At 39.2% G+C, this 23957-nt stretch overlaps 1 protein-coding gene across 1 annotated transcript in view; it reads left to right on the plus strand.

Moving 5' to 3' along the window:
• Window positions 1-704: 704 nt before the first annotated feature.
• Window positions 705-23957, plus strand: part of tp53bp1.S (tumor protein p53 binding protein 1 S homeolog) — a gene marked incomplete in the record, with an annotated part of 54928 nt that continues 31675 nt past the window's right edge. The window contains 12 exon segments of the mRNA NM_001088602.1: window positions 705-741; window positions 2502-2689; window positions 4410-4500; window positions 6221-6299; window positions 7959-8032; window positions 8746-8886; window positions 9636-9705; window positions 10331-10560; window positions 13011-13119; window positions 15941-16035; window positions 17177-17358; window positions 17587-19564. Of these exon segments, the coding sequence (NP_001082071.1) occupies window positions 2510-2689; window positions 4410-4500; window positions 6221-6299; window positions 7959-8032; window positions 8746-8886; window positions 9636-9705; window positions 10331-10560; window positions 13011-13119; window positions 15941-16035; window positions 17177-17358; window positions 17587-19564 (3229 nt within the window).

A 23957-nucleotide genomic window follows, 5' to 3' on the forward strand; every position in this document is an offset into this window, starting at 1 on the left:
ATGGCAGAGTTAGAAAAGGGTACAGGACTACAGGCAGTTGTTTGCCTGGGGGTGACTAAAACTGACTGGTGCTATCAATAAGAAGTAATTTACCAGGCAGGTCAAATACTAATCAAGGCAATAAAAAGTTTAAGAAAGAATAGTGGAAAATTTGGAAACAGGCTGGGTTAGCAGGAGGTAACCAGATGAGAGAGTGATGGAAGATGAGAATAGTGGGCGGGGTTAAGCCGCCGCAGCAGTGCGCAACCGCGCGCAAACGAGGACGCGCCTGCGCAAACGAGGACGGGCGCGCGATTGTGCGCAAAGCGCGCACCCACTTTTCACTAACACTTGTTACATTGTTCTTTTACTCTTGTATTTTGAGGTAAAATGTCTGACTATATGTGAACGATTGCTGCAACAAGGTAGAATAGTGGAGCGCATATGCTAGATAAAGAATTTACAAGGTAGAACTCATTTATTCTGACACTAAAATGGTTAAAGACTTCAGCTCTGCCTTTTGGCTCCTTGCAGGCTAGTGGGAGGCCTGGGCTGCTGTGCCCCTTAGCAACAGTAACCATTGCAAGGCTGTACTTTTAAATGGAGGTGGGATTTCCTTTAGTTCTGTCCAGTAGGGAGATGGGGGTGTGGTGGTTATGTGCAATGGCCCAATAGGGATAAGCCTTGCTGTCTTTGGTTCTCGGGCAGGATGCAGCGTGTGCTGGCTGCGTGATGTAGGAGTTCTGCAGCAACCTTCTATAAGTAAGTGCTAATTCTGTGCCTGTCTTATGTCTCATAACATTGCAGATTTCACTGCCAGGCTTCTGCTGTCTGAAACTTGTTCCATTGTACATTTCCTGAGCCTCAGCCTGGTCACATGAAGCTGTGTGTGTGTGAGAGTGAGACTGTGTTAGAAAATGGCTCTGCTTCAGTTTGGGGGAGTGGCTAAATCTGCTTGTGTGTGTTGTTCTGTATGTGAGTGTGACTCTGCATGTATGTGTATTATTACAGTAAGGGGCATAGTTACCTGGGGCTACTGCACCAAGAAAACCTGCCAACTGCCTGTCTGTGTATTTATTCTGTTAGGAGATCAGTTTTATTATGTGTATATCACTGCCCATAAAGTCTCTTATGTTCTGTCCCAGTCTCCTGAGTGAATGGCAGCTCTGCTCTTGTTTTCTGCTCCTGCTTCTAAACTATCCCAACACATCTCTCAGTCAGTATAAATCGTGTATTAATAATTGGAAATATTTAAAATAATGGCTAGTCAGCCATCTATATAAAACTTTATTGCATTTATATTGGCTACATAAGTGACTGCTTCTGGTAAAGGTTTTTAAAATAAAATGTCAGGTACTGACACTTTAAAATCGAAATATAGCCAGTATTATGTGTTATATTAAAACGATTTCCTTGAATTGTATGTATACAATATATATATATATATATATATATATATATATATATATATATATATATATATATATATTCCTAAGTAAAGAATTAAAATATTCAGCCCTGCAAAATATGTTGGCGCTATGTAAATACATGTTAATGATGATAATAATAATGTTAATAAAATAATGTACAGTCAGTGGCGGAACTACTGGGGGTGCGACTGCCACAGGGCACGCACCCCCTCAGGACTCGCCAGCGGTTTGCACGCATGCAAATCCGCCATGATATCTGCTTACAGTATCTTGATATTGGTTATGGAGACACATGAGCTATGCTGTCACTTCACCAGTAGCTCCTGGATATTTACTGCAGGGTCAGACTGGGCCGGTGGGACCCCGGGAAAAACCCAGTGGGCCCCATCAGCACGGACCAGCTCACTGCTGGCAGAGTCTTGCTTGTGAAGGTGGCTGAGAGGGTTGGGGGCCCCATGTGGCAGCCCCGTTGGGCCCAGACCCCCCAGTCCGACGCTGATTTAGTGGGCAAATAATGGAGCATAGTAATAGAAACATAATTTTAAGCAAGTTCTCAATATGCATTTATTAAAAATGTTTAGTGCTTTTTAAGTTGTAAAAAAATTGTAAATTGTAATTTGTAAAAAATAATTGCTAAAAGCAGCATTTGCCAAACTCCTGTTTGTTACTTTTTAAACAATGTTGCAAAGTCTTCCCCAACAAAGAGAAGTCTTTGAATCATCTGCCTTGTCTTACATTGTATCAACAGTCTGAGCCACCAGGGCAGAGAAAAGAAAGGGACAAACACTAATCTGATATTTTGTGGCCTCTGCCAGTGGCGGAACTACCGGGGGAGCTGGGGGTGCGAGCGGGCCAGGGCCCGAACCCCCTCAGGGCCCCCCGGCAGTCCACGTGCTGATGTGTGGCGCATATTCCCGGCCAGTTTCCGGGTGTACTGAGGGGGGCGGGGGCCCGGCTGCGCGTCCTGCGCCAGGGCCCGCCCCCCCTCTGGCCCCTGCTGCCTTATTATACCAGTGGATACCTTATCCATATCTTTTTGCTAGATACAGCATCCTAAGTCTTCAATGCATTTCTTGCTACTCTGTGTTATAGGTTAGCAGATGGACCCTTCAAGGAATCCGCTGGACCCAGACTTTTCACAACAGGATACACCTTGCCTTATAGTGGAGGATTCTCAACCTGAAAGTGGGGTGGCAGAAGATGATTTGGACCGTGCACGTTTTGGATTGCTAGCACACCATCTGCCAGATCTGCAAGCTCCAGTTGAAAGTCCAGTTTTGGTAGGCATCTGCTATAAGGGGGATATCATTTTCCTGTAATATAATTTTTTTTCTTTGAGGGACACATGGGCTTTGGTATAGCAGCTTTTGAAAAATGAATCTACTGTTTAAATAGTTGCCCAAGTTTTCTAAACAGACCAGTATAGTATTCTGTAAAATATAGTTTCTCCAGGAAACTTTGTTCATTTTCCTTGAGCAAACGGTCAGCCAAGCCCACAGTGATTCTTTGTGGAACATGATGTGCCTGCCATAATAAAGACCAAAAGTTATTCTGCTGCTGCTGTCATACGGTAAATGCAGTTAGTTCATCATCCTCTAAAGAATGCTTAATCAATTACTGTGTATCATCCATGTTTGTGTTATTCTTGGTCTGCTGCCATTGTAAAGCCACTTTTTAAGTGTTTCTTAAAATTTAGACATGTTTCATTCCAGCTAGCAGAATGCAACACTCTTTTTTTACAGTTAAAGGAGAACTAAACCTTAACTAAAGAAGTAGCTAGGAATGTTGTACATTATGTTTTGGGCTTCTGTACCGGCCCAAGGCAACCACAACCCTTTAGCAGTTAAGATCTGTGCCCCCAAAGATGCCCAGTAGCTCCCCATCTTCTTTTCCCTTCATCACTGCACATGCTCTGTGCTGCTGTCACTTACTGAGCTTAGGGACCCAATTACTATATACTGTACACATTCGAATATAAATGTCAAAATATGAGGCTGATTGGTTATTAATACAAATGATTACCACATGGGAACACAGAAACCAGTGCAACTAGCATCATAATTTAATAATCAGCCCTGTATCATCTTATATTACAGAGCAACCTAATTTCTGCTTGATAATTTAAGACCCCTAAGCTTAGCTTCTCAACAGCTGCTCAGAGCCCACTGAGCATGTGAGTGTCACAGACACTTTCCAAAATGGTGACCCCCTATGACAAGTTTGAAGTCCTGAATCATTGCTGCTATTGAGAAGCTGAAACTTTCGGTGGATGCAATAAGTTCAGTGTATAAAATATGGCATTTGTAGCCATTATTTTTTAGGGTTTAGTTCCCCTTTAAGGGTTGTAGAGAATTGCAGTTTGGAAAAAGCTGGTGAACAGTGGTGGTCATGCCAGGTGTCTGGGTAAAGTACTTGAAAGTACAAAATGAGGACACACAATAAACCACTTTACTCTGTACTGTCCTTATATGTGTTTGTGCCTTCAACTGCCTTTGCCTTGTTTTCTTTTATCAAGAACTATGTTTATATTTAGATTATCTTTAAAGGCGAACTATCGTGAAAATGCAAATTTAATATTAACTTCAGCATACTGAATGAAGACAGAATGAATAGAAACAGATGCTGAGAGAGGGTTAGTAAAGATAAACTTGATTATTTCCGAAATGATGCAGAATTTTTAATTGATTGTGTTTAGAAAGTTTCTTACTTCAGTATGAGGAAGCTTTTATTCAATTTTCATTTTCGCGATAGTTCCCCTTTAATAACATGTGCATTATTATCCCACTTCTCGGTTTTGATAAAAATTTGGAGCATTTCTGTGGCCATAGAAATAAAATGAGTTATGGTGCACAAGTATTGAAGTATGGTTTTTGTTTAATATAATTGCAATTGATAAGTATAGTTTTTAAATATGACTACTTTTATTATATAGTTTGTTCTGCAAAAAATAAAGGCATTGGGGTACTGGGGCTAAAATATCTGATTTTTACATCATTATAGGAGTTTGTACCAGGCTGTCAGAGCATTAAACATGCTGCTGCAGATAAAGAAGGTCTCAACATCTGTGAGAGCCTGAATGAAAACAATCTAGGTAAATACTTACAGATACATACAGTTATCAGACTCCACCTCTACTTAATGATAAATGTTATTTATAAAGTTTATCTATGTGTTGCTACATTCTACAAATAATTTATACAATATTTTGTTTGGCATTGACACAGTGAAATGTTCTCTTCTGAGCATAAAAAAAAAGCGTTTTTTATGATAAATCAATACAAAAGTATAATATTTTATTTTATAATATTTATGGTTGTTCCAGTGAAAGACTAGGGTTACTTGCAATTTCACTTTAAACATGTCACAGAAGTTGACGTTTGAATTATTTGCATTTATTTTCTGCAATATATAATCTAGAATGGTGTATGGTTGTGGCCTATAAAACACTGAAATATTATAAAATAAGTAGAGCCGTTGCATATTTTCTTAGAAGAAATCCCAAGATATTTTAATCAGAGTGTTTTTGGAGATGTTAGCAGTTTTAGACAGGTATTCATTTAACAATAGGGGTGCTAACTTTCAGTTGAGCCAAAACGCTGGTATTAGGAGTCTAAAACTAAAAATAAAATGTAAATAAGTTTACATCAATTCAGGTTTAGGGTTAAGATCCTTTGTAAGGTCAATATGCCATGTAGAAGAGAGCAAAGTAGTACCTCACTTTCTTTAGAACTGTTCTTACAGTTTTGGGAACAGAAAAAAACAGCACTTTGATATTTCAAGTAAACGTATGTTTGTTATCTAGCTATTAAGGATGACAAAAATACTAGAGGGGCAGGGAGTATAATAGTACCTGGGCCCAACAGGAGTCCTCTCAGTGCAGTAGCAGTGCTACGTAGGGGGAGCTAGGTGGTAAGGAACAACAGGTGCAAGGCTCGTCATGTGGAAAAAAAACATTGATTTCTTCAGTTCATAAATCAGTATAATTCCTCCATGTAATCATTTTCCTGTAGGATATATTGAAATTAAGGAATTATATCCAACCTGTACTGTACTAGAAATAAAAGTACAGTATATAGTATGTTTTCTAGGTGTTGCTTAAGATAATTGTTTTTTTTTAAACCGAGACCAGAGAATAGACACTGGCTTGAGCTGCCTTGAGACATCAGTTCTTTGATCTCTTAAAAGGAGATACCCAGCCATACTTCTTTAGTAAACTTTACCGAATGAGAGTTAGCCATTGCCCCTTCTCTGCATGATTAAATCATTATTTAGCAAAGCCTTTTACTGAGAGACCTTATCTCATGAAACTGCACATAAGTGGGCATTTATTAGAGGTAAGCTTTTAACTCCCATAGCAATTTTAGGGATGTCCTCTCACTACCTCATGTAAGAACACTATTGCCATTTAAACAAATAATATATGTGATCTTAGATATTCTGTATGTAACTTTACATCATTGTTTATGTTCTGTTGAGAGAGTTACTTTAAGAAAAATGAGAACCATAATAATTTGAGCTCAGGGACATAGTACATTTCTACATTTTCTAAAGCCAAGGTATTTTTGGGAAGTGAAGTGGCAATCCAGTGTTGTTTTTCTTGCTGTTAGTAGCAGTAATCATGGCACGATCTTGTTCATAAAACTTAGAGCCTATGTTTGTTCAGTATATTAAGATAAAAACAAAATATAGTTATTTTATAAAAATTTTTATAAATTTTTAAAATTTTATAAATTAATAATAGTAATATGTATATTAAGTTTTTATATTCATTGTATTTATTTAAACATCTTGTGTTATCAAATATTCTATAGAAACATCTCGCATGCCAGACACTGATGATGCTCTGAGCCAAGTAATTGAACGGGTTACTTGCCCCAGCAACATAAAAAGGTATTCTAATTTTTAAAGTGAATTAAATACTTGACAAAACGTTACCTTGAAGGGGCAATACACGTTTGTGTTGAACGAACTGAATAAATATTGATTGTGTTAAAAATGTCTTCTGCTTATTTTTTTTAATATGGAAAGATACAAAATATCTACAGGTTTCTTGTGGTGAGCAGTGAATTTAAGTACTTGAATTTTACAGGTTCTAGTTTAGGGTTAACAGATCACTTGAAAATTGAGGGTCGTTTGGAAAATGCAGCTAGAAGTGCTTCACTGATTTGATTTAAACTGCTATATAATTTTTAAATGCATTTAGTGCAGCACTGCAACATGCATTTAATAGCACTAATAGTAACACTATTCTAGGTACTAGGTTCTTCCAAGAAATTGTGGGAGGAGCAGAGGGTGGTTAATTAAATTACACTTACCAATTAAACCTTAATGTATAATGAGATCTGTGTAATTGTGTAAATATAAGAAACAGCAACTAGAGCAGTGATCCCCAACCAGTAGCTCGTGAGCAACATGTTGCTCCCCAATCCCTTGGATGTTGCTCCCAGTGGCTTCAAAGCAGGTGCTTATTTTTCAATTCCAGGCTTGGAGCAAACTTTTGGTTGCATAAAAAACAGTTGCATCGCCAAATAGAGCTTTCTGTAGGCTTCTAGTCCACATAGGGGCTACCAAATAGCCAATCACAGCCCTTCGTTGGCATCCTCAGGAACTATTTTCATGTTTATGTTGCTCCCCAACCCTTCTTACATTTGAATGTGGCTCACGGGGGAAAAGGTTGGGGATACCTGAACTAGAGAAATAGCGGACTAGTTTATGCAATGTCACACTAAAGGAGTGATTAAGTAACATTTGGATGTAATTTTTTCCACAATGTGAGGTTTTTGTACTAAAAAAAAAAATCACAAATTCAAATTAGAAATTCTAAAACTCAAATATTTGAGGTATGTTTAGCGTGAACAATTCCAATAAATAACAAGTATCTGACAACTGGCGAAACAAATACATACTTTTATTTTTTGTGATGGCAACCCTTTTAAATGAGATTGATTGATACAAAATATTAAGGTTTTTCATACATCAGGAACTTTAGTTAAACTTGACTTTTTTTTCACTTTATAAAAAAACTTGCCAAAAAAATGTTGTGAACAAATTGAGTGTCAGTTGGAATTGTGTGACATTTTAAAAATTTTTGATAAATAGGCCCATAAATGACTATTGTTTTTGGTCAGTTAGAGATGGCTTTAAAATAAGATGTTTTTTCATTATCTTCTGACCAATGCATCTTAAAGAGCAAATAAAATCTCTATGAAAGTTGGGTCATATTAATTATTCCTATGGCATAGAATTGACATGATACCACCTGCAGGCAGCCATATGGAACAATTTAACACTTCCTATGGGCTCCTCAAGGATGGTCCTCAGAGTAAGCTTTTAATTTTGTCTTACAATTATCTGCAACAGTTCTTTCTTGCTTAGACACATATTTCAAATAGAGTAGCCATTTTTAATTGCACGCATTTTATGAATAGAATAGTTTACATATATATTATAACTTTTTGTATGTATCCTCTTATTACATGCTATGCCTGCCACATTGTTTGCCTTGAGCATGTCAACACGCTGTATATATGACAATTCTATTTTTCTAAGTCGGTTAGAGTGTGACCATGACCATGACCAAGAACGAGATGCAGAATGCACTACACAATCACTTCAGCCTGAAGGTAAAACCATAAATGTCTTAAAAATATTGACACTTTAAAATCAATGTGTCAGTAATATTAAGAAAATATATGCATAATCAGAAAGCACTGAAGTGCAAACCTGCTTTTGTTTGCTTACCCAGTATGAAAGCTCTTGTAGCTGCCATTTTTATTACTTGCTTTTAGCGTATTAGTGCAGGCATGCTGCACACTGCATTTCCGCTTGCATTAATAAGGTATACATGTTTCCTAATGGTATAGGTCTCTGTTTGCTTGGTACAGACCATATTTATAATTAGTCATAATTTAAGGACCCAATTGTATCTGGTTAGGGTAGGTAAATGATAACTGAATGTAAATCTGATTGTCCCTGTGCACCCTTTCTGCTTTTATTCAAATACTTGTTTGTCAGACTTTTGTTTTTGTCTGTCTGACTTGTCCTAATGATGCATGGTTTGTGGTTTTACTCACTTTAGGAAATGTGGGTTAAGTGGATGGGGAAATTCTGATAAATTTATGCTTATTTGTGGGTATACCCTATGCATACACCATTGACTAAGAGCAGGACTGAAAGATATTAGAAACCCACAGTCAAAGTGACTTGACATTTGTTTAATTTATACAAAGTTCACAATTCTTCTATAAAATACTATATGGTTATAGAGGCTAACTCTCAGCTGTAAATCTGCATAATTGGCATTGATTTATGAAATAATGGTTTTCTTCCATTTTAGACTCTGGCACATCCCAGTTGGGATTTGGTGCCTTGGAGCTATCTCAAAGCCAGGATTTGGAAGGACATAGCTCATATAATAAGGATGCCTCAAGATTGCAATTACAGATCACACACCCGACAACTGAATGTAATCAAGAAGGTACTGGTGACTTTACCATATAGTCTTTATCTTCTTATGGAACAAAACTATGACCTGAGCCTGTGTAATTTGTAATTTTCAAAACCAGTTGTAATCAAGCAGTTGGTTCAATTTTACAATCCACTTTTAATATGATGTGGTCAGTAGTATTCTTAAGATGGCTGTACACACGCTGATACTATGACCCAAAAGGTTTCATGTGATATTTGGTACATATATGGTAGCCTACAGACCGATAGCTATGTACTCTGGATATCTGTTGGATTCAGAGATCAGGCATGTTGAAAAACCCTATCTGCCAGTGTCTCATCTGCAGATGAGGAAATGAAAAAAAAAAGACGCTGCTAATTGGCCAGATGCCTGCAAGGATTTGCCTTGGTTTGGATTATAACCTGGACACCAGGGTCGCCAAGCTAAAGTTTTGAAAGCCATATTAACAGAAAAGTAGGATAGGGTGTGGAAATAAAAATAATGCTATGAGTGGGATAGTATTTTACATTTCAGATTGAAGAAAGTCAGAATTGGAAGGCAAATACATAATAAAATAAATACTGATGGCTGCTTTGCATAGATTACAATCTGCAAGAAACTAAATTATATTTTTTGTGTGAAATGTTCCTTTAAATATCTTACTGTTTAGTGTGTCCCAGATGTTTTTAAAGGTGATTTTCTCAGTGCACAATTTGAGTTTTGTGATTAATGTGCCAGAGAATTATTTTAATACCTTTCAAATTTTTTTTTTTAAACAGATTGCTGTGACAGTGGTGAAGTATTAAAAGATACACCTGCAAAGAATACTTTTGAGAAAGACCCTGAAAGGTAGTTCAAGGCCTATGTTTACAAAATCATGTAATAAAAATAGTTTTTTTTTAGAATAAAAAGCTGAGCATACCCAGCAGTGATTTTTCCCTCTACAATCTAGAGAAGACATGACTGACCTGCAGCCATGTTATATATTTTATTTAACTTCTGTTTTATAGAGTACCTATGTGCATACATTTTCCAACACAATTGTACTTAATACAGAGGGGGAACCTATGCTATGTTATTTCTCTGTGCAGTTTATAATCAAGCTCAGGAGGTTGGTTATATTAATGCTAAACCAGGAACATTCCATCTAAAATTTCTTAGAATATGAAAGCTTGTTGACCATTAAGATGGCACCTCTGTTTATTTTTTGGAATGGGATTATAAAGGAAAGATGGTTCTAAGGGAGGTAATAAGCAAGTTTGTTGCCAGACAGCCTGAGACAATAGCAGAGTAAGCAGGATAAGCTAAATTAGTAACACCTTCATAGAAACTAAGAAGATAAAAATACTATATTATCCATATAGTCTATTTGAATATTTCCATTGGAGATAATGGTAAAATAAAATCCATTAATTTTTTCTGAATGTAATGACTACACAGTTTTTGATAAACTTGATAAATGTGTTCTTTTTAGAAAGCAGGAGAAAGTAGTGGAAGATAAAACATCATCAGATTCCTCTGGAGAAAAAATATGCCTTGCTGCAAATGTGGATATAGACATGGATCTCCAGAAAGGATCTCCTGTCAAACATGATGATGAATACAAAGAAAGATCAGGTTGCCTGCAAACCAAGGAGCAAGACATGGAGGGTTCTGACATTCCCTCCACTCAAGAAGATCTGTTTGGTCAAGAAGATGTTACAGGTGAGCAATATGTATATATCCAACATAAATAAGTGATTATGATCCTGCTACTGTGGATACTAAAAAGACTACAGATATAAGATTGGTTCTCGAAATTACAGATTACATACCACCTTCTACCACTAATAATATAATAATAATAATAATGATAATTGCATTTCTCTTGATTATCTTTGTATGTGGGTGCTCGTGTGGGGCAGTCAGTTACTATTAAAAGCATTGTATGTATAATCTTATTTATATAGAGCTACTTATGTATGCAGTGCTGTACAGCAGAACAATACATTTATAGAACTAACTGGTACAAAAAAAGGATGGGTTTTGGCAATATAAGAAAAAGTGGCAGGTTTTAACATTGGTGTCAAACAAGTCGAGTAAACAGGGTTAATGAGCATGCGATCGACAGAGATAGTAAAGGAGGGAGTAGGACCAGGTTTAGGTGGAGAGATGATGAGTTCAGTTTTTGTTAGGTTCAATTTGAGGTGGTGTTGATTCATCCAGTTAAAAATTGATAGGAAGCAGTAACAGATTTTATTCTCAGTTTCAGCTGTTCTTGAAGCGGTATATTTAGATATACTTCATCATACAGATGATTTTTAAAGCCAAATGAATGTATGAGATCTAAAGACAGAGGGGCAAATTCACTAAGCGCCGTTCGCTAGTGTTAATTCGCTAGCGTTTGGCATTTTCGTTACTGCGCAAATTCACTAACGAACGCTGGCGTAGTTTCGCTAGTGTTACTTCGCACCCTTACGCCTGGCGAATTTTCGCTAGCAACGTAACTACGCAAATTCACTAACTTGCGCAGTGTATTGAACGCTACCTATTACGCTAGACTTCCTTCGCCACCTCAGACCTGGCGAAGCGCAATAGAGTAGATAGGGATTGTTTCAAAAAAGTCGGATTTTAGTGAATTTGCGGAGCGCTGGCGAAACTACGCCTGGCGAAGCGCGGCGAAGTTGCGCCTGCGAAACTACGAATGTTAGTGAATTTGCACCTGAGTGTACAGGGAGAATAACAATGGCCCAAGCACAGAGCCTTGCTATCTGTTGCATATTCCAAAGCAAACTTGTTTCTATTGAGGAATCTTAATATTTATACCTTTATAATCTATAACTTTATCATCATAGATAAACAGGTTTTAATGAAGGCTTAATTCTTTGTTCCTGGACTTGATATGACTAAGCATAATAGAGAACTGCAGGCCATCCCCTTAATGACAAATCCAATTAGAGTTAATAGTCAATAGGTCATTACAGCTGATCTCAAAAAAAAAAAAAAAAAAAAAAATATCTCTATATCTATCTCACATGGTTTCCATAAAGCCTGTCACTTATTCAGCTGCAGTCTGATATTCTAGAGCATCACTTAGATGTGCCAGTCTTTTTTTTTTTTTCTTTGTTTTTAAATATTTATAGTTACCCACCATATTGCTATTAACAGAGAAGGAAATGTAGATTCACTGGGGGTGCCAAATTTTCTGACTTTCCCCATGCCATGGGCGTTCTCACATAGGGGCAAGGGAGGGCACTTGCCCCTCCCTGGAGTCAGGGCCGGCCTTAGGCTGATTAGACCTATTACGCCCAATCAGGCACCACACAGCAGCTCAGATGAGGAGCTTTCTGCAGGACTTTTCCACTGTGCCGGATAGTTGTCCCAAACTTGCGCTGACTCTTCGTCCACCTGCTCGGTTCTTTCCTGTTTTCGCTAGATGTGGTCCTGTCACTGCCAATGCTTCCCCTGCTTCGAAAGGTGAAGCAGAGCTTGCCACAGTGTACCAGAATGAAATTCCACCGCACTCTTTTTGCATGTATTTTTAAAAGGGTGAACTCTCAGTTTCACCCATTGACAAATGTCCCTAAAATACCATACAAAATTAATTAAAAAATAGAAGAAATTCGCTCTGTTGGACTGTGGCAATCTCTAGTTTTCCATTCTGATACATATACTCACTTGGTATCTCCTTGCTTGCCCTAGCCACGTCAGCACTGTCACATGCTGGGAACACGTATCACTCGGCACCTCTTTGTGTAAACTCCCTGCCACTGATACATGCTGCGAAAAGTTATTGGCCAGACAGCAAGAATCTGCAAAGTAAAAAGGCGATACCAAAAGCCGTTTTGTATGTATAGGACTGATGTATGTAGGAAGGCACCATGAATTCAAATTGACAACAGTCAAAATCCCTGCACTGCTTTCCTTAGTACTTTAGTTTGCCCTTAAGTACTGTTTGTGTTTCCATAATTTGTAAGACCTGACATGGACATGCAAAGGCTAATATATTTAAATTGCATTCTAAAGTAGCAATAGTCCTTCAACTCTTCTTGCTAAATATTCTCCAAGTAATACAGAAAGTTACTTGGCGTGTCTGTGCCCATATTGTGATGACAAGAAGTCAGACCCATTCAAACTATTTGGCATGGTTGCTTTCCTTTTTGGTTTCTTTACAGATTCACAGACCCATCCTCTTACATACAAGGTGGTTTCTACACCTGCAGACAGTTTGCGCCTACTCCATCTTTCTGGGCAGGCCAGTCTTCTACCAGGGAATGCCTCCAAGTAAGGCCTATTGACTTAAATGCTTTAACTGCAACTTTTTATATACGCATGGTATACATGTTCAGATATGTTAATATATTTAAAATATGCCTAATAGTGTGGTGCTTGCATTGTGCAATTTGTGAACAAGATGTTCCATCTCAATCTTTTAATACTGGAAGACAGGAATATGTTTCATTAAAATAGAAACATAATTACTGTAAATTAATTCAAGATAAATAAACACAATTCTTGTGTGCTAATAATGATCTTATGGGCTGCCATTTGTCCCAAATCCATTCTGTATAAAAAACTATCCCTAATACACAGAATTAATGTCTCTCATGGTATATACGTATTTGTGACCATACACAGATAAAAAAATATACAAAAGACTTATTTCTATTATAGAATGAGAACTAAATCTGGTTATTGAACAAAAGGATGTCATTATATTACAAACACCATTCTGTACATTTTAACAAGCAATCTGTCTCACAAATGTATAACATCCATGTAACAGACATACTAATATGCAAAGTTACTTACAGAATAAATTATGTAAGAAAAACTTGGACAGAATATATAATAGTATAAATAGTGCATGCCAATCTAGATTTGAATGACAAAATAGATATTTGTGACAGAAAGCAAGATTTTATAGTACAGGATTCATTCTTTCCACAAAATATAAACTCAATTTCACAAAACAGATAAAATATCCATTCTGTGAAGCAATACTGTCAGTCACATTACTGAACCAATAAGAACAAAGCTTACCGCCATATAACAAACAAGATGAAAAGTTGCCAGCTCTAATCCACATGGCTGCATCATCCCTTAAAAGGGCTGCTGTTAAACACTACAGGTTTCTTATTGGAAGTTCTTAGAAATGTAATGCTGCGCTGATAATAATTCTAGAGAAAGAAAAGTATGCAAAACATAAATATGATACTTTTAGGTGATATGGCTATTCTTATTGTAGTAACCTGCTTGTGTGGCCATTTTGGTTAAGGACATTCCTGCTGTTTTGCCATTGTCTTAGGATTCATTCCTGTTCCTGTTTCCCTCTTCCTGTCTAAGCTGAGAGCAATAATGGGACAGGCCACACCTACCTGCCATGTTGTAATAAATGTAGTCCAGAAGTTACTGTGCTTGTCTGGCTGTTTTGCCTGAACTAACATGGCAGAATCGTTTAATCCACTACCAGACAGTTTATCACACTTATAATCTTGCAGGCTAACTCATCATTATAATAGGCCTAATCTCCCTTCAATAACATTTGACAAACTCTGTCAGTTATACGTTTTTAATATGATTGTTAGGCTCCAATGTCTCCTCCTATCTGTAACCTTGTACCAGTTAGCTTTAAGCAGTCTCTTAATAATGTGCTTAGCTATAGTTCAACCACTACATAATAGGTTTAGCGTGAGATGTGGGACTGATCTAGGGTTGCCACCTGTCCAGATTTCACCCGGACATCCCGGTTTTTGAAAGGGCTGTCTGGATGAAAAGTCCTGATTTCCAAATTATGAAATCCAAACAGGACACTGAAGTAAATGACAATCGCTGATTGCCACATAATCTGTCCTGTCCCTGATGTCACATGCCCTGCTACATCACTGGCCCTTCCCCTGTCCGTTTGTACCAGAAAAAAAAAGGTGCCAACCCTAGACTTCAGCCAGACAGCCCTTTCAAAAACCAGGATGTCCGGGTGAAATCTAGACAGGTGGCAACCCTAGATCAATCCCACGTCTATTATGTAGTAGTTGATCTATAGCTGAGCACATTATTAAGAGACTGCTAAAAGATAACTGGTGCAAGAGTACAGCTAGGAAGAGAAATTGGAGTCTAACAATTGTTAGCTTATTACTGACTCTGAGAGTTTGTCAGGTGTTATTGAAGGGATATTAGGCCTATGATGGGTTAGGCTGCAAGATAATAATTGTGATAAACTGGCTGGTAGTGTATTAAATGATTCTGCTGTGTTAGTTCAGGTAAAACAGCCAGACAAGCAAAGTAACTTCTGGTACATTTATTACAACATGGCAGGTAGGTGTGGCCTGCCCCTAATTGCTCTCATCTTAGACAGGAAGAGGGAAACCGGAATCTGAATCATAAGACAATGGCAGAACAGCACGAATGCCCTTAACCAAAATGGCCACACAAGCAGGTTACTACAATAGGAATAGCCATATCACCTAAAAGTATCATATTTATGTTTTGCATACTTTTCTCTACAATCATTATCGGTGCAGCATTATATTTCTCAGCCATTTGTAAGAACTTCCAATTAGTGTAGTGTTTAACAGCAGCCCTTTTAAGGGATGATGCAGCCATGTGGAGCAGAGCTGCCAACTTTTTGTGAAACTGAGCTTTCGTTTTGTGGAAATAATGAATCCTGTACTATAAAATCTTGCTTTCTGTAACAAGTTTTTTTTTTTTTATAGAATTCATTCTGTAAGTAACTCTACACATAAGTGCGTCTGTTACATGGATGTTATAGATTTGTGAGACAGATTGATTGGTAAAATGCACAGAATGGAGTTTGTAATATAATGACATCCTTTTATGCACTAACCAGATTTTGTTCTCATTCTTTAATAGAAATAAGTCTTTTGTATACTTGTTTATCTTTGTATATAGTCCCAAATACTTATATACTATGAGAGACATTCATTCTGTGTGCTAGGGATAATTTTGTATACAGAATGGATTTGAGACACACGGCATCCCAAATGTCCCTAGATAAAATTAGATAATGTTAATGTTATATATGTGTATATGTGCAAAAGCACAATGCAGTCGATAATTTCTTTGTCTCTCGCTCTTATTTATATAGAATTTTTTCAGATCTGGTTTCTCCTTCCCAAGATGCTGTCCAGCCTACCCCTATTATAATACCCAGCTCCCCCACAGAGCAGGAGGCGGAAAACGGTAAATTCTCTTATCTCTCTGTGAGCTGATTATGTCTTCGCTATGCCTACTGCTCAGTATTTGCCAAAGATCTTTCTGTTCACTTAGGCTGGAGCCAGGTTTTGCAGATCTTACCCTGCAAAGAAATGCAGGCTGAGAACCCACTGCTGCTCTGCGCCCAAAACATTGCATCCTTTCTGGTGGCAAAATGCGAGATTATGCATTTTGCGCCGTAATCCTGCCTGCACCCGAGTGGAGGCAGTGTTCCAGGCAGAGGAGCAGGTTCTCAGCCTGCATTTCACTGCAGACTGAGATTGACAACGCCTGGCCCCAGCTCTAGGGCAATGACACAGTGCTATTTATCACCATGCCTTGACCTTAACATAGACTAGGATACTGGGATTCACCTCTGCTAAAATACCCAAATTGTATAATCGTTCAGAGGCATATATGCTACAAGTCTGCAATTGGCTCATGTATTAGGTAATAGTACCTCATTAGGTATTAGGGTTGGCAACTTTTTTTCTTCTGGAACTCTAGCCAATCTTCTGCTTTTAGACTGTCTAAGAAGTTTCATACTTTATTCTAACTGTAATATCGAAGCCATTCAAACTATGCCTGTTTTTCTTTTCGTATAATCATAATTTGGCAGCTCTCAATTAATTGAGCCAATGGCAGAAGTATTATATTTTTAACTCGGCATCAAGAAATATCACATTTCTTAGCCCAACCCAGAATTAGGGTAGGACTGGGACCTCTCTTTTTCCTCCTTCTGTCTGCCTCTATGGGAGGTCTAATCCCCCCCCCCCATCAATGGAAAAGAGTGATTTTATTGATCTAGGAAAATATTAACTACTAATTGCAGTCAAATTATTTCTCTATTTCTCAAAATTAGGAATAGAGAATTAATGGGGGCACAAAAAAATAGTTGGTACTTCTCCAATGTTGGGAAATAAGCTGTATCTACTACACAGAATCTTGAGGCAATTCATTTAAATTGCAAATCCCATATTAACTTGAGATCATATTTAATGGTTCAGCTGTTGAAATGACCTGTACAGTCTGTGCTTCCTTTGCTACATTACCCCAAACAATATTTCTGGCCAGTATTTATGCCTGTGCCTTAAGTATACACATTCTCCTTTATTTTTCTCTTTCTTAGCGGAGGTAATCGAAAAAACTACCCCAAAATATGACCTGAAAAGAAAGTTGCAAGAAGAACCTAATGAACCTAAGGATTCTTCTTTCCTGACAGTGCCTCAAGTCTCTACACCATTGTGCCAAAGTGTCCCTGCATTTGTGCCAAGTTCCTTTGTTGTACCTTCTCAGCCAGACCTTTCTCATGTAAAAAGAGATATTTGTATTTTATGTTTTCCATAACTCTACTGACCGTGCAAGAGATATGTACTGAAAGTCATTTATAGTTAATAGTAGTAAATCTGTGATTATTACAATATACCTTTTAATATAAGGCATCTTGGGTTTAATATGGATTTTCTGTGGGTTAGGTGATATACTTTGGCAAGCAGTTTAACCTATTTTTTTCCCATATGTGTGTTTAATATTGTGCAGGATAATTTTATGGCAACCCCAAGTCTTGAAACAAATCTATCCAGAGACAAAACTAAAACCCCAGTGTTCCCAGATGATGAAAAACCAAAGGAACCAGAATTGATACAGGAAGTCACCGAGCTGGACTCAATGATTTCCCAGTCAATGACAGGAGATTTGAGCAACCTGGAGTTGTCCACTAGTGAACCTAGTGAAGTCACCGATACAGACTATAAAAAAGATGCAGAAGATGAAAATAGAGCCACACAGATTGAAGAAGATGTGGGTCATGGGTGCCAGCTCCTCAAAAATGCAAAAGAGTCAGTAGCAGTTATAAACATTGATCTAAAGAAAGAAAATACCACAGTTTCTAAGATGTCCATGGCTGCGGTCATGGAAGAAACATCCATTAGTATTAAAGAAAGCACAACTGTTTCCTCTGCAACTGTTGAGACAAAAATGGGAAATAACAGGCCTGAATGTATTGATCTTACATATGATTCTGCAAGCCAGGTTGTTCTCATTCCATCCTTAAATTCTGATTCATCGCTGAGTATTTTAGATCAAAATGTAATGGAAGCAAAACTAAATTTAACGGCTGAAAGTCAACCTGATGCATCCATAGAAGAGGTCCCTGAAACTCCCTGTGATAACAGAGTGGCAGAAGATCAGACAATGGAAGAGGGGACTAACTTGAATCTTGCTCTGTCGGAGACACAAACTCAACATTTAAATGTTTTAGATGTAGAACAGTCTGAGCCTGAGGAAGAGCCAATGGAAGTGGAGTCATGTGCAGGATCTTCTGAGGTCAGTAGCCGCAAAACTATGAATGTAAGTCATCCTGTGCCCATATTATTCAATATCGCTCAACAATCTGGCAAATCTGAATGTAACACAGATAATATAGATAAACAGATAGAGACTGATCATTCTAAAGTTGCTTTGGAGAAGGCAAAGAGACAAGAAGACCAAACTGTATTAGGGGAGCACTTTGATAAGAAGCGTAACACTGAAGACCTCAAATCTGACTACAGCAAGCCAGTTATACTTTTTGCACCACTGCTCTCTGCTTCATTAGATGAAGGAAATGTACCTCTGGCCCCAAAGAAAATCCATATTTCCATTGGAGAAAAGGAAGATGCAGTGCACTTTATATCAAATGTTTGCCAGTCTGTGGCACAGGAGCAGCAGGTTGCAGTAGTAGGGAACAATCCAGATATAAATTTGGTGCAGAACAACAGCAAAATCCTTCCAGTGCCACTTGAAAATAATAAATGTACTCATTCAGGAATGCAAAAGGAAAAAGTAGTCCCTATTACACTTGAGGGCAAGACAGATTTTGCGGTGTTCCCTGTGGAAAATAAACTGAAACAGATGCCTCAAGATAAATGCAATGAATGTTTTAAGGTACAGTTAGGGGATGGATCACAAGCTCTGCCATCATTAGAAGTTACAGAATGTAGTGCACAAATGAAAGAAAATATCATTGTGTCAGATGACTTACAGTTAAATAAGCAGCAAAATGTTGAAGTGGTAGAAGAATCAGAAAATGTGTCCGGTATTATTGATGATACCCAGCAGCAGCCGCCAACTCTTAAAGTGCTTGCTAATGATATGCGTCCTTTGGAAGAAAGAAAACAGGAGTGCATAGAGAAAACTATATCTGTAGCTAAATGGTCTGATCATATTGAGAGCCCAGTACTTGAAGGAAACAAAAACGAAGAACTAGGCATTTTGCAGAAATGTGAACCACAAATTAGAGAAGAGATAAATTACCCACAGCCAAGCCATGGTGAAAACTTTGACACTACAACACACAAATCAGAAAAACTACTATCTCAACAGATAGCAGATGATGTTCCTCAACTTATTCAGACATCGACCCGAGAAGTCAATATTTCAGTGGATAACAGTGCGGAAGAGGCACGTGAAGCAGATTCAACATTGCAGGAAAAGACTGTGGAACAATCTACTCATAGCCTGTGTGACAGCTCCAGTGGTATGTATATTGACATCACTAAGCTCCATGAATCTATTGTAATATATGGGGCTCTTAGGGGAGACTATGATGAAATAAATGTTCAAGGACAAGTGCATTTATACAGGCCACAGGACTCCACGAATATTCTAATATCCTCCTATTTTAATAAAATACAACCTTGAATAGTTATTTAATATAAGTGACATCACTAAGCACTAAGGATGTGTTTTACAGGTTATTTACTGATTTTGTATTGCAGAAGAGCAAACACTTTATTTTTAGTTTACTTAGTATTTCATTTGTAAAATTTGACATTAGGTGTGTGAAGGAGGATGAGTGTAGAGAGCCTTGGTTTTTATCATTTTTATATACAGTAATACCAATATGCTGAGATTCAGCACTGCGTAATATGTTGGCACTCTAAGAAAATAGATTTTTGTACTTACTGTTAAATCCTTTTCTCTTGTCCTACATTGGGGGACACAGGCACCATGGGGATGAAGATCCTGTTGCTTGGAGAAAGGACACTAAAAGGTTAAATTGGCTCCTCCTCCTAGTGCTCTGGGTTTCATCCCCGCCTACCTCCTCAATCCTCAGTTTTCTGACCGAAGAAGAGATGACTAGCCCTACCAATTGCCCATGTGAAGAGAAGGAGCACCTCCCCAATGCAAGCGAAGCATGGTATGAACTACCTGCTGTTTGAACTTGTTGGCATTTGAACAATAACAGTTATATATGATATTAACTGATCAACGTTAACTTGAACTAATACAGGGAGGGAAGGCCTGTGTCCCCCAATGTAGGACAAGAGAAAAGGATTTAATAAGTACAAAAATCTATTTTCTCTTGCCTAGATTGGGGGACACAGGCACCATGGGGACGACCCAAAGCTATCCATGAGGGCGGGACTTTTTACTCCTAGTTTTCAGGGAATAACCGCCTGCAACACTTTCCTCCCGAAGCTCGCTTCGGCTGAGGCAAATGTATGGACCTTGTAGAATTTGGAAAAGGTGTGTGTGTGGATGACCACACTGCAGCCCTACCTGTTCTGCTGAAGCCTGGTGGCGAACCGCCCAAGAAGTGCTGAGCGAACGAGTAGAATGAGCTAGTCCCGGAAGGGTGTGGCCTTACCTTGTACCTCATATGCCTTCAAGATCTCTGACCTAATCCATCTTGGCAATGGTGGTCTTAGATGCCTTAAGGCTTTTCCGTGGTCCTTCTGGTAAGACAAAGAGGTTGTCCTTATGCTCTTGGTAGCCCTCATGTATGTTCTGAAAGGACAAACCACATCTAGGTAGTGTAACTTCTGTTCCAACTTTGTCTTTGGTTCAGGAAAAAATGAAGGAACCACCAGGTCCTGATTAAGATGGAATTCTGACACCACCGGGTAGGTCTCAATACCGCCTTGTCCTTGTGAAAAATCAAAAACGATGGATGACCGGATAGAGCTGCTAGTTCTGAAACTCGAATGGTTTGAATGGTTGCTCCTGCAATATGGAAAGTACCATATTGAGATCCCAGGGAGGGATTGCATGACCTATGTAATCATGATCCTCAATGCTCCCTGGAGGAAGGTCTTGATGTTGGGCAGCATTGCAAGCTGCTGCTGCTGAAAAAGGATGGATAAGGCTGATACCTGAACCTTCAGTGAGCTGAGTGCCTGCCCTGTGTCTAAACCCTCCTGAAGGAATAACAATAGGCTACCTTCGTGGGTCTTTGGCATACCCTGTGGTAGATGCGTGCCCTTAGTAAGGTCGGTATAGCTTTTTTTTTTGAAACTCCTGATCTGGCTAGTATTAGGGCTTCAATGCCATGCCGTTAAAGCCAGCCATGGTGAACTCGGTGGAGGATCGGTCTCTGAGATAACAGATCCCTTCTGTCTGGAAGTTGCAATGGTGTGTCCACTGATAACTTATGAGCTCTGCGAACCAAGTGCGGCATGGCCAGTAGGGTGCCACTAGAAGTGTTTCTACCCTTTCTTGTCTTATCTTCTTGATTACCCTTGGTAGAAGTGCCAGTCGTGGTAAGACATATGCTAGGTGGAACTGCCACGGAACCACCAGTGTGTCCACTGCTAGGGCCAGCGGGTCGTTGCTTCTTGCGATGAACCTCGGAAACTTGTTGTTGTACCTGGATGCCATTAAGTCTACTTACGGAGTGCCCCACCTTGTCAGAATCAAACCTCTGGGTGTAGGCTCCACCCGCCCTGATCTAAGATCTCTCGGCTGAGAAAATCTGCTATCCAATTGTCCACTCCTGGGATATGAACTGTGGAGATAACTGGTACTGTGTTTTCCTCCACAGAAGAATTCGCTGTGCCTTTGCGAGTGCCGCTTGACTCCTTTTGCCTCCTTGGTGGTTGATGTAAGCCACCGCTGTTACAATGTCTGACTGTATTCTTACAGGTAGATCTCGAAGTCTGCCTGACCAGTGGAGCAATGAGAGGTGGATTGCTCTTAATTTCAGGTTGTTGATGGGGAGTAGTTGTTCTTTTTGTGACCAACGTCCCTGCACTGTTAGGTCTCACAATACTCCTCCCCAACCTTGTAGACAGGTATCTGTTGTGATTGGGAAAGGGTTTTCCTGACTGAAGTGTTGATGGTCGAAGCCACCAATCGATTTAGCTTCAAACTAGTTCTGATGGTTTAGGTCCGCTCGGTTCCTCCTCTGATGTTGGAGTATCAGTCTCTGTAAGGCTATGGTGTGGAGCTGCGCATATGGAATCGCGGGATGACACCATAGTCCCCAGCACTCTCATGGCAAATTGTAAAGGTATGTGATCTGCTTTCTGCAGAACTGACAGGAGCCCCTGCATTGAGTTGATCTTGGATTGGGGAAGGAAGGCTCTTCCCACTGAAGAATTTAGGACAAGCCCTAAATATTCTGTACTCTGAGAAGGTATGAGTCGAGATTTTTGGTAGTTTATCTGCCAGCCTAACAGTGTTAGTGTCTGCATCACTGTCTGGAGATGAGTTGCGGTCAGTGCCATGGAACGGGCCTTTACCAGTAGGTCATCCAGGTATGGTATGACACTCACTCCCTGCAGTCTCAGGTCCTCTAGAGCCGCAGCCATGACCTTTGTGAATACCCTTGACGCGGAGGATCGTCTGAAGGGGAGTGCCACGAATTGCCAATGTTCTCCTGCCACTGAAAGGCAAAGGAACCGGTGGTGGTTGGGATGTATGGGGACATGCAGGTATGCATCTTTGATGTTAAAGGGATCCTGTCATCGGAAAACATGTTTTTTCAAAACGCATCAGTTAATAGTGCTACTCCAGCAGAATTCTGCACTGAAATCCATTTCTCAAAAGAGCAAACAGATTTTTTTTATATTCAATTTTGAAATCTGAGATGGGGCTAGACATTTTGTCAATTTCCCAGCTGCCCCTGGTCATGTGACTTGTGCCTGCACTTTAGGAGAGAAATGCTTTCTGGCAGGCTGCTGTTTTTCCTTCTCAATGTAACTGAACGTGTCTCAGTGAGACATGGGTTTTTACTATTGAGTGTTGTTCTTAGATCTACCAGGCAGCTGTTATCTTGTGTTAGGGAGCTGTTATCTGGTTACCTTCCCATTGTTCTTTTGTTATGCTGCTGGGGGGAAAAGGGAGGGGGGGAGATATCACTCTAACTTGAAGTACAGCAGTAAAGAGTGATTGAAGTTTATCAGAGCACAAGTCACATGACTCGGGGCAGCTGGGAAATTGACAATATGTCTAGCCCCATGTCAGATTTCAAAATTGAATATAAAAAAATCTGTTTGCTCTTTTGAGAAATGGATTTCAGTGCAGAATTCTGCTGGAGCAGCACTATTAACTGATTCATTTTGAAAAAAAATTTTTTTCCCATGACAGTATCCCTTTAATCGCCACCATGAAATCCTCTAAGTCCAGGGACATTAGGACTGACTGGATGGATTCCATCTTAAAGTGGTGCTTCTTTACATGGTCGTTTAGTGCCTTTAGGTCTAGCACTGGGCGAAAAGATCCATCCTTTTTGGGTACTATAAACAGGTTTAAGTAGAAACCGAAGCCCCTTTCCCTTTGAGGGACCGCCTGTACTACCCCGGAGGCGGTCATGGTGTGTAGAACCCCTTGGAACGCTGAGTGCCTGGGTTCTCCGGTAGGGAGCCTTGAGATGAAAAATTGTCTCTGGGGTAGCTGAGCGAATTCTATGAGATAGCCCTGGGAAATGATCTGTAGGACCCAGGGGTCCAGTACTCTCTGCCGTCACACCTAAGAAAAAAATGCCTAAAGGTAAGTTTTCGGGGGAGGACACCTGTTTTGTCCTGTGTGGGCTTAGGTGCAGTTCTGCTTCCTGACCAAGAAGTGCTCTCCCTTGACTGGAATCTGGGGTAGGTTGCAGCTTGTTGTTTTTCATGTTGGGACCTTTGCCTCTGGCTCTGGTTTTTGTG

Source organism: Xenopus laevis, chromosome 3S (genome assembly GCF_017654675.1).
Source record: "Xenopus laevis strain J_2021 chromosome 3S, Xenopus_laevis_v10.1, whole genome shotgun sequence".
NCBI classification, from domain to species: Eukaryota; Metazoa; Chordata; class Amphibia; order Anura; family Pipidae; genus Xenopus; species Xenopus laevis.